We start from the raw sequence: 12,208 nt of genomic DNA, 5'->3' as shown, positions 1-12,208 counted from the left end.
ACCAAATAATTTCACATTATTAAACTTGAGCAAAGCAATATAAAATCTTACATTTACAGAAAGTTAGATTATAAACCTGAGCACGTCGATAACTGAGTGAGGAAATAACTGAAAATCAAATGAACAGTAATTTTCTATAGTTTTCAGGATTGGAACACTTTCAAATTGTGCTTGCCCTGAAATAGCATGTAAGTGAACAGAAATAATTGAGAATTGGTATGTGAGAGGACAGACTGTTACAGGTCATAGTGTCTTTTTACATTCTTTTACAATCTGTGAATTATGATGCTTCCACAGTTCAAGTATTCCAGGAGGCTCCTGTTTCTGAAATAAACCAGGAGAATTATTTCAATTTCGAATGGATTATGACACTGAAGTACAATGGGCTTTGGTTGGCTTGTTTTGCTAAATTGCTGACTAGCAACCATTTAACAAAAGTCAGCATCAGGAATGCATCTTTCTGGTCCCACAGGCTGCTGCTTTTACCCTTAATCTTCGATGCACCACAAAATCACTGGACACAAGGTAATCAATGTCCCCTTCCCGCCACTGGATCCAGAAACCCATGTATTCCAAGCTCTGTCCCATTCTAGCTCTTCTGGGGGAATTATCCTGTACTCAGGTGTGAGCCTCATGTCTGCAATTTGCCATGAATTTATTCTCTCAAATATTCTGGGCTGTGTGATGAATCCAGGAAATGTGTCCGCTCTCCCCAAGCGGAGAGCCAACCCCTTTGAGACTAGGGAATTGAGCCCTCTCAGCTTAAAACGCCCTATGGGACAGGGTAATAGGTTTCCCACTGTGGGGACCTCCCCCCTTTAGAGGACAGGAGGTTTCAAAGAATGGACAGCAGTTATCCTCCCTATCCCCAAGATTCCAATACTACCTTTGCTGGTTACGCAGGAGTTAACTGTAAGGAAAGTAACTGTAAGGATTGTTGGTGTGGTTTCTGATCCTCTGTGGGTAAAGGGTCAACTGGGATTGAGCAAGCCATGGAACGTCCCACCCCCTATAGGGGATAAATAGCCAATGAATGGCAGAATCTTGAATTAGACATCTGCAGAGCTGGACAGATGCAGAATCCTCCCCCTGGGAGGAGGGGCAGGAAGAAGAGACATCAGGCTAAGCGTGGCAATCCAGACTGAGTCTGAGCCTGCAGAACGCTGACAAGCCTGCTGGAGGAGAATCTGGGAATGTACAGACAGGAGCAGTGTGGAACACAAGCCGGGTGACCACAGGCTGACCGAGGAAAGTGAGACACCGAGTGATGAGAATGATGAAAGAGCAGGATCACAAAAGATGCCAAGCAGCCAGCAACGCCTACACCCATTTTCCCTGTCTTACCAAGGAATGGAGCTAAAGGTATACAGTGGCTCCAGAGGATATGGGAGGCAAGGACCAAACATACACTGATGTAAGATGTACAAAACCATACCCCATGGCAGGGTGGGAGCCATCATATCCATAGGAAGTCAGAGGGCAAGCCAGGCTGCCTGAAAACATACCCCAAGGCAAGGTACATGAAACCATATCCTAGGGTGTGGTGGCTGAAAGCATACCCCTAGGAGGAGCAAGAGACCAAAACATACTGGGAAATGTTATACCCCAAGGCGGGGTGCACAAAAACATACCCAAGCCCTGGGTGAGAGCAATAATAGCCCTAGGTGGGGTGTGAGAAGCCAGAACTCAATGTGGCCTGCAGGAAACCATTCCTGAAGGTAGGGTGCACAAATCCAAACAACAGGGTAGGGTAAGAGTCATTGGGCCTCATTACGACCCTGCCGGCCCGAAAAGAACGGTGGTGGTAAAACCTCTGCCACCGTTCTTTCCAGACCGGCTGATTAAGAGTCCTGCAGGAGGGAGGTGTCACTCCCGCCAGGTCTGACCTGGCAGCTTTAACGCCACCCTCCTGCAGGCGGACATGGAAACACTGGCACCATTACAGCATGGTGCCAGTGTTTCCACTTCCCCATTCCCATGGAATTCCGCCTCCGGAATTACCGGGTCACTGGGGTTGTAATGCCCCAGTGATTCCGGCAATCACAGAGGCGGAATGGTAATACGAGTCCGGCGCTAACCTGCCGGAATTTCTGCCGGACTCGTAATGAGGCCCATTGTATCCCAAAGTAGGATATGAGAAGCAGGACCCCAAGACAGGGCAGGGGAAATCAAAACCCAAGGATGGGTGATCGAAATCTGAGCCCTGGGTGGGGCCCAAGGCAGGGTGAAAGAACACATTCTCCAAGGCGGGGTGAACAAAATCAAGACCACATGGCTACCTGAACTCAAAGTGCTGCCGCCTAGGCCAGAAAACCTGGTGCTTGCCTGGTAAAGGATACCAGCGGTACCCTCCTCCTGGAAAGGACACAGATTAGAAGGTCCCTAAAGGGACCAAAACATAAAGAGAGACACTTGTACAGATGTGTTGGAACAACCCAAAAGAAAGACTGACTGGAAAAGACACTGAAGCTGAGGCTCGAGGGCAAGGGCAAGTATCCCTATGAAGAGAAAGACAGATGGGTGGCGGACAGAAACCAACCACCATTCCAGTGTAAGGGCCAACGGCCTAAGTGCATCTTATGTTGAGTTATGTTATACAGAGTGTAGGTTAGGATAGGTTTGGGGAGAATACTTTCTTGGTTTTGGTATTGACATCCTGGTGAGCACCCTTTTGGACACCTTTTCTTATCTTAAGTCTAGAATCTTAGATGTAGGGATAGTTCAGGTTCTCTTTGTGAGGAATAAAGAAAGTAACTTACGATACCTCCTTATCCGTCTTCGGTTTCTGTTCTGTTAGGTTGCAAGAATAAAATAATATTTGTTTCTGCCAATAGTAATATTACTTTTTATACTTGGCTTGATCCTCCCACATCACAGTAATCTGATGCAGCAATCTCTTATTGGATACACCCTGTGATTGTCCTGATGCCACTAATGACTAGGCATCAAATAAACAGTATTGCATCACAGTTCATGATGCAATAATGATGAATTGCTTTTAAGTTTGTAAATCATGCAGCACTAACTGCAACATGGTTTCAGAGAAGTTAGGTACACGCTGTATTCTGGTTACCAAGTTCCAGGACAGTACACAGGGCCTGCACAAAGAGAAACGCAGAGTCTCAGGCTGGTGGCCAACCTCAAATGCTGACAGATGGAAACTGAACATAAGAGTATGGGAGCCTGTCTTTATCAACTGTTCCTTACTTGTAAGTAAAGACCGTCCTACATAAATATTGCAAAGCAGCAGCTGGCAGGTTGTAACTAAATGAATTGGCCCCTCTCTTAACCTTCCTTCTTCTCCACTGTTTTCCTTTGCATTTTCCTTCCTCTAATTTGTTCATGTTTGCAACACTTTGCTGCTTGTATACCCCCGTTGTGGTCGCTTTTCTCTCTGTATCCCTCTCCCTAAATCTTATATCTTCCTCGTTCGCCCCATATCTCTTCTCAGTGGCACTTCTTTCATCTATTTTTTTCTCGCACCTGTTCTCTTTTTCCTAAATCAATTATCCTCTATTTCCCCTCTCTACATCTCCTCTGCCCGCCATTCTTCTGTGCTCTGCATGCCGCTCAGACTGCAGTGTCCTTGGAAGGGATAGACTGTCATTTGTGCATGTAAAAGGTCATTGTGCACATGCAAGTGAAAGGCCATTTACGCACATGTGAAAAGCAGAGGTGTGCATGCATATGAATGGCTATAGTGTTGTGTGTGTGTGTTATTGTGAAAAGGGTTACATGTGATTATATCGAATTATGAAACAAAGAATGAATTTTGAACCAACGCAAAACATCTATAAATGTATGCTTTTCCCCCATCCAAAAAACTACTATTCCCATTCCCAACCACATATGTACATTTTTAAATGAGTTTTATTATAGATGTGTTGGGTTTGTTTAAACATCCATTAGTTGTTTCCTATTCGATAATATCACTGATTACGTGAAAAGCTATAGTGAATGTGTGTGACACGATGTGATGCATGTGAAAATCTGAGTGTGCTCATTTGAAGCTGAGCTATGTGTGCATGTGGAACTGCATTGCTCTAGTATTGCAAACCAATATTTCTCAGCAGGAGTGCAGAACTAAAATTCCCAAATTCGAAGTGCTATTGGATAAAAGACAGCCAAGGGCTCCCTATGCATTTCTGCCACTTCCCTGCTTCTGTGTGGTTAGTGAGTAGCTCTTGTGTCTTGGTGATCTTGTTTGTAGATTTGGCAGATGTCTTGTTCAAGACAATTGCCTTCTCAAATGGGCATACTGGTGTGTCCTTGGGCAATGCTGCATTTGAATGTTTGTACCTTAAGGGGCCTGGCATTGAGTTGAGGCACTGGGTGTACAGTTCTCCTAATTAGTCTCCATTGCAAGCACAGTGGTGGTTGAAACATGTGTTGTGAATCAATAACATACACAGTGAGATTATTCTGCAAGTATGTTGATTCTATTATAGCATAGTTCATCATGGTGTTATCATGGTCTTCAGGCGCTGCATTATCACAGTATCCATATTGCAGAACTTTTGTGATACTACATATTTCAGTCTGTTGACATTTTTATAGAATGTCATCTGATAATAATAATGCACTTAGTATGCTTTAGCATAAATGACATCCATGGAATAATTCCAAGTTTGGTGGCATAGTCGAGCATGCAGTATATGAACATTTGATAGCTTTTCAACATGAAAAAAAATAATTAATCTATCACAAACTTCAATTTCCACTGCTCTTAATTTCCCCTGCTCTTGGGTGAAAGTAATTAAATCACAACAAACACATGTGACAGTCTGCAAGTAGTCTGCATTGCCACGTGAAGTTATTTGGGGTTTCAAAATGGGAACTAACCAAGCAGGACTCAAAACCATATGGACTCTACATGTTACTTCATACTTACCACGTGTGCTAATAGTAATTTAGTTTTACCACCAAACTCGTAATCAGCTCCTTGCTAACCTCACACTTGTCCAACCTTCTATATATTGTCCACAATACATTGATCTGTACATATAGATGAGCAACTTTAATGTGATGCTACAGCTACAATCAAATACCGATGTATTTACATTTTTGTGTGATCATAAACGTTTCAAAAGTCCCTATATAATGTATGCTTACCACAAAATGTCTGCCATTTTGCTGTGTCTGGTGATTGCATATCTGTCATACATTTTCATTGTGTGTATATATATAAGAAAAAGATCTAAACGACAACTTATTTTAATTCTTTTCTTCAGATCCTCCGGCTGTGGAACCAACATTTATGGAAATAAGGCAAGGTTTGGGGCAAAGTCTTACCATGAGTTGCAGGGTTTTGCGGGCGTACCCCAACCGGGTGCTCATGTATGAATGGAGATTAGGCACCAAGTTGCTGAAGAATGGCCAGTTTGATTCCCAGGACTATACAGAGTTCACCGTCAACATATTTTCAAAGGAGAACTATGGAATTTACAACTGCAGCATTATCAATGAAGCAGGTGCCGGGCGATGCAGCTTCCTTGTTACAGGTAAGCTCCATAAAGCTTGATGTTGAAATGGTAATTACTGTGTTTTAAGACAGCAGAACTGTATGCACCATTATGCAACCATTGTAGGACACTTTTTCCTTCAAATGCATGTAGGAAAGACTTCAATTATGCAATTATTTGGGGAAATTACTGATGACACCCTGGGCCTCATTAGGAGTTTGGAGGTAGCCATGCCATTCTTAGCGGCATGGCTACCCCCAAACTGGGTACCGGGTCTGGGTCCCAAAAATAGGGAATTACTGGCCCATGCCGACTTTAGCAGGCCCGGTAATTCCCATTCTCGGGACCTAATTCCCATTCTCGGGACCCGGACCCGGTACGTCCCCATTCCCATTTGAGCCCTTATAGGGAATGGGGAGGATGCTAACAACAGGCCCATTAGTGACGGGTCCATTGTTAGCATCTGGTCTGCTAGCGGGTCCCTCTCTGCACGTCTGGTCTGGCCCGGCGTCCAGAGTGGGACCCGCTGCAGACCTCGTAAAGTGGCGGCCCGGAATGAACGGTGCCGGTCCCTTACCGCCACCGTTCATTCCGCGGCCGCCCTCATTGTAATGAGGTCCATTGTCCATTTTAAAAGGGATTCACTTTCTCTGGAAATGGTTGCACATTTTATTGGTGGTGGTGCTAGAAATATAGTGTGGCACTCACTGGTCATCACTCATGATGCCAGGAACATTCATCTCCAAAGAAATCACTATGCAGCAGTGAAGAGTGTACATCAGCACAAATGACTGACAAAGCAAACACCCAACGGCCATAGACAGGTCAATCCATGAACCACACACCCGACCGCATACAAGGACTCTCTATTAGCACCCATGGCTTTGCCAATTAACGTGCATAACAGAATTGTGTGAAAAGTTTCAAACAGTCATTTTAAAGGTGTGGTGAGATTTGTATAAATTACCCTTCGCCTCGAGGGTTATTGAATTCCTGCATTTCTTTTCAGTTACACAAAGTTGTTTGACACTGATCTAAAACATTCCCAAAGCTATAGTATGAAAGTGCCTGTTATATCACTGGAGACACTTGTAATAATTGTAAGAGGGGTCCACACGTTCTCAGCCCCCTATTTGGACACAAAACTAGAATGTGACAAAACCATGTACTTCTGGGGCCATACTACACACTGGTACTTAATAGAGTAGGGCAACCATTACCCTGGTTCAAAAATGCATTGAAGGAATATTGTTTTCTGCCTCAGTGCTAATTGTATTTGCACCTTTGAAAATGCTCTTTTATACTGTGTCAGAGACCCTTTCATAGAACCTTTGTACCACTGCAAGCACAATTTTATTGAATGGCGTGTTAGCCAAAGGACACCCTTTGTCCAGGTGCAAAAATACATTGAAATAGTATTATTTGCGCATGGGCAATGTTTTGCACTAGTGTTTATACCAGGTAAAGTGTCCCTTGCACAGCTGCACAATACTAGCACAGATGTGTCTCGAAAATTGCTTCTGATCACTTTATTGCACATGTTCAAACATACACTGGCTTTTCATGAATATAAAAACATAGGTTATAGGTTAAAGGATCGAATGAAAAGGATCGAATGACAAAAGGTTTGAGTCAAAAGGACCGAAAAAAGGGGTTGAATTTTTATTTTTTTATTTTTTTTTTGGTCTAAAAACCACTTTTTTTACCTATACGGAAGCCAAAAAAAATATATACATTTTAAAAAAGGCATTCAACCTTTCTTTTTGTGGTCCTTTTGACTCGAACCTTTTGTCATCCGGTCCTTTTCATTCGATCCTTTGACTGGACACGAAAAACGTACATATCTGAACACAATAATTAGCAGCATGTTTGATAATCTGGCAATGTTTCCAATGGAATTATCTGAAATTAAGGATTTGGTTGTTTGTCTATCAAGTAGGTTGGGAATTGGGTTTGTTCAAATCCATTTTCTGATATGGGGGTGTATTAGATAAACTTCACAGTGTAAGGAAAGCATGGTGGCAATAGTAAGACAGACACAAGTGACTACAGTTTCATATGGTATGCATATCTAAATCTAGATCTACAGATGGGAGCAAGCTACGACCATAAAATAATATTAATGCAGTCCTTGTTGAGTCTTGTCAAATAAAAAGGGCCTATACTAAAAAACCTATTGCCAATCCTTACCCCTAATTTACAAATAATGTGGAGATAATGTTCATGAAAAAGAAAGTGTTCACAAAATGATATGTCAGGATGCTCCGGCCGTTGGCCTCCCTTCCCCACGTTTTCAGCATGGGCAAGGCAGGTCACTCGAGCAAAGCACACACTCTGGCTTCTGAGGCCCGAGGATGCTGTTCAATTTCCACACTTCAGGACCTTCTGTGTCCAAGTCGCTTTACTTCTTTCAAGTCTCTTGACTCAGAGGGCCTGCTGTACAAAAACAATAAGTAAATGTTCTTTTCCTTTCACCTGTATTCAAGTATAGTGTTCACCCTGCATCCCCCTCAGCCGAGCTCAGGTCCCTTTCACACCAATGTCAGAGTTATTTCTCGAGTGACTCACAGTTCACACTGGATCCCCCTCAGCTGGGCTCGTATCCCGCTCAATTAGTCTCCATTAGCCGGGCTCTGACCAATTGCTATGCACATTAAACTATCAAAGACTTTCGAATGTGCACTGGGTTTAGCTTGACCCATTGCATGACCACTTCAATCTCAATATTCCTTTTTCACACACTAAGCATCAGTTGGATACCTAACAGAGACTTTCTAATGACTTCCCATGTGGTGCCTGACCACTCTATGTATGATATCTTTGCTTGGCCCTCCCAAGGTCCAGTTACTCCTGTTGGTTTCAATTATATTTGCATCACTCATCGCAGATGCCTAACATACTGTTCTCTTTATATAAAGTTTCTGCTTGCAACCTTTGTTCAAAACACAAGCTGGTTTAGTATCGGTCTCTCCGACTTACCAGCTGTGCTGTCTTTTCTGATGGTGCTTTGTTGTAGGAACCAAGGATAGTACCAAAGCAGCAATCGTTCCTCCACGCCTGGGTTATCGATGCAGGAGAACCCCGGGTACCTTCGACACACACTGCAGGTTTGATCAGCCTTCGTTCCTGGTCTTTGGTTTCTTACTTTCCAAGTCTCACGAAAGTAACAGTCTTTAGAGGTCAAGAGTACTCCCTCCCCATCACTCTTGCGACCCTTTGTAGTCTCGCTGTTTCCTTGTATTAAACTGTCATCTTGGTAATGCTGTCTGCTCATGTGTTTTACCTTGCTCAGAGTGTGCTATCATGCTCCACCTTTTATCGGTGTGGGGAACTGTGATGGAAGTCGGGTGTGTGTAATAATCCATAATTGCCTGACCTTGCTTGACCATGGTGTTGGGACATGTCAGGTATATGGCTCTGGTGTTATTCCATTGTCGCTCACGGTGGGTTGTCCGTGAGAAAGTGTTCATGTCGGAAAAGGGGAGGGGGGTTGAGTTCCTGGGCATCCTACCTTGTAGGATGGGGAAAAGGTGTTATAGGGAAGGGGATACCGCGTGTTACCCTCCGGTGTCCCACTTCTACTCCCCAAAGACCCCTCATCCATGTGATCCTCCTGCACTGGTCCACCCGCAGAAACTGGATCCAAAAGTGATGGCCATGTCCTGGCCACCTAGATAACAGATCCTTGGGGACTAGCAGGTGAGACACCTTCAGGTTTCTCACAACAGGCACAAGTACAATTAGCACCAGGGAACAAGAAAGCACATTCGTTCAACATGTATTTAGTCAATACTTAATGATTAGCTTGTAATTATTTGGATCCATAATTTACCAACTAATAGGCACTACATTAGGTGCAGAAGGGTACAATGAGAGGCACATATTAAAGTACGATCTGTCAACCACATGTCTGATGGAATTTAAAAGAACATTAATTTTGTATCTTTTTACAGATTCAAGATATCCTAATGTTCTAAGACCAACATCAGCGATAGTAAGACACTTTAAGGATATGCCCAAGATGACCGATTTCAAAATGCTTTATTGTTATCACTATTGGTCCACCCCATTCAGACCATGAACTTTGAGACACTCTTCTTAATAAGACTCTAGCCTGGATTGAGAGGGAAAGTTGGTGCCTCGCCAATTTAGAGGGGAAGTCTTTAAAGAAATCTATACTATGACACGCAATTTACCTGACTTTATTCTGACAAATACGTTTTTGTCCTTACAGATTTTTGTACAGAATTGTGTAAGCGCCCACAAGTGACCAAAAAATAAATAAAATAAACAGATGATAACCCTCTAATATGTTGATTAATATTTTGTAATGACATATCGTTCTGTTCCTGTTATGTTTATTTTTTTCTCATCTATTTTCTGGTTGTTTAGGAATATGATTGTATAATGAGTCTATTCCAACTTTGCTACAGTTTTATGTTCATTTGGGTGATTGGATGTACAGCACCCAGCTGCCTCACTCTTATGTGCTATACAAAGAAAAGAATTCAATATAATAGTGATCGGTGTTAGGAAAGATTTCATAATTGTATGTAATTTTCCCTCCATGTGGCAACCCCCAAACTTTTTGCTGTTGTTTTACACCCTGGTCTAGACTTTGCCAGAGAAGCGCAGCCTTCCGCCGCACTCCTCTGGGCTTTCACTCAATTCTTATGGGGAAACTGTCATGCCCTTAAGACAGTCAGTACTAGGAGACTTTCCTCATGTTGCAGCTTTTGTGCAACATGAAACAAGAGTGCACCGTAACTTAGATTACCGCGCTCTTGGGTCTCTAGTCATTCCAAAGGCTATAGAAACTCTATCTGGGCTTATTATGAACTGTGCAAGTGTGTCACGGATGGGACTGGTGGCAGCTATCGTCTCTCTTGTGTTTTGAACCCTTTTTCGCCATGTTATCCGCGCTTACTGTGTTTGGCACAAATGAGTGGCCTGGCTCCAAAATGGCCATGCCACGAGGTTCTTTGTCCCGTCCGCTGACCGTCTTGCCCCTTCACCTCCCCCCAGGCCAAGCCGACCCGGGGCAGTCCTTATTTGGTCATGCACTTTCCCGCGAAACCCCAAAGCTTTCGCTGACTTCTGCATGCCTTGTGTGTGCCTCCAGTATGTGGGCTGGGATGTCTGGTCCCAATACACATCCTGGGTGCCAGAGAGTCTGGAGTGTCCTGAATGCCTGGGACCAACGTGGTCCGTGATAGGTCCACGTATGGTGTGAGTGTTTGTGAGCAGATCTCCCATTGCGTCCTCTCCGTTTTGGCGCGAAGAGAACTTTGAAAAAGAGGAGGCTGAAAACACCACTACCATGTCGATCTCCTGAGTTCACACCGAATAAGGGATAAGGAGCCAAGTATCCTGCAACAAGAAGCTGAGTTGAGGAACCGCTGGTGACCCGCTGAAGGTTTGGCACCCTGAACTGCTGTCATCCTGCGAGACCCCTCCGCATCTGATCGTCCTAGAAGGTCTGCGAAGGCGCTTCGACCCATTGGAATAGTGGGATCAACTATTCCCGGCACCTTCATCAAACCCCGCAAGTAAGCCTCTTCGGAAGTGTCCCTGGGCCAACCAGTGGGCTGACCATCTTACGCAGGACGCTTTGCTCTGTCACGGCCGCCGTTTCGGGGAAGCCCTCAAAACTTGGTTTACTGCTTGCTCTGCCTCCATGGCACCCTCTGACCGAATTTCGTACACTTGGCATTCCCAGGTTTGAAGTGAGACGAGTGCGCCCAGACCAGAGTAAACGCGGTTGCCGTGTTGCCCTGCTGTGGTAACAACCTGTGCACGTCCGCTGCATTTGGGACGCCCTCGACCCTGCATCCTGCTACGCAGAATCTACACAGTGTCAAGACGTCCTGATCATCGCAGCTGAACCTGCCAGCAACGTGAACTGAACTGGAGAAGTCTGGGTCTGCCTGCATTGGGGGCCGGTGAGTAGTCCATACCCCAACCGGTGGCCCCTCGCGCAAGAGCCCGTTTCTTTTCTACCGCTGTTGCGAAATAGCGACTCTATCCCGTGCTCTCACCCTGCCTCTGTCCACAAGTGGAGGCCTTGCTTGAGTAGTGGGGACTTGTTCTGCATCGCTTCATTCACCTTCCTGAACTGCCTGATATCCTCGAAGAGGCCCTCTTTTGTCCATTGGCACCAGCGCATGCAGGAACTTTTGAGCATAAGGCTCCTCTCTTTGTAGGGCTCGGACTTCCTCCTAGTTAGGTGTACTTCAGATGTCGAACTGGGTCTAATGAATACTTGCACTGCCTGTTTTCCTCCCCATCTAGGTGGTTTACATATTACGTGCTCCTAACTCCTTAGACCCCTCGGTCTTGTATATATATATTGTGTTGATTGTGATGTGTTGGTTTACTTTAGTATTATTGTTATTCTTTGCTATGGTCGATGTTACAAAGGCCTTGTAATAAATGTGTCTATATTTTTAATATAACACCTGTCTGGAGTAATTTGTAAGTGTCCTTGCTTTGTGTGCTCATTGAGGTCTTTCCGTCAGCCTCACCCCTCTTGAGACTTAGTCTTGACCGCCGCCATCGCTACCCTGATTGGTCTGGCTTGTCCAGAGGTTACCCTGTTCCAAGAAACTAGGCTGGCCTTCTGAACCTCTGCCCCTCCAGGTCCGAGTTCAGAAATCCATCTTAACAATTGGCTACAGTTTCCTTGAATACATCGTAGAACGTGCCTGCATCCATACTACACTCACAAAAATGTGGGTCCTTGATTG

General features: G+C 44.4%; 1 protein-coding gene across 6 annotated transcripts in view; it reads left to right on the top strand.

Moving 5' to 3' along the window:
• MDGA2 (MAM domain containing glycosylphosphatidylinositol anchor 2) overlaps positions 1-12,208 on the top strand; it is a 2,250,375-nt gene that overhangs the window by 1,672,140 nt on the left and 566,027 nt on the right. For all 6 annotated transcript variants that reach the window (XM_069637392.1, XM_069637389.1, XM_069637393.1 and 3 more), the window contains exon 9: positions 5,232-5,501. In XM_069637392.1, coding sequence (XP_069493493.1) covers positions 5,232-5,501 — 270 coding nt within the window. The remainder of the gene's footprint in view (positions 1-5,231; positions 5,502-12,208) is intronic.

The sequence above is a fragment of the Ambystoma mexicanum genome, chromosome 14, assembly GCF_040938575.1.
Source record: "Ambystoma mexicanum isolate Mex_15411 chromosome 14, UKY_AmexF1_1, whole genome shotgun sequence".
Taxonomy (NCBI): domain Eukaryota; kingdom Metazoa; phylum Chordata; class Amphibia; order Caudata; family Ambystomatidae; genus Ambystoma; species Ambystoma mexicanum.
The sequence above is the reverse complement of the archived record's forward strand: the minus strand, read 5'-3'. Positions and strand labels throughout refer to the sequence as shown.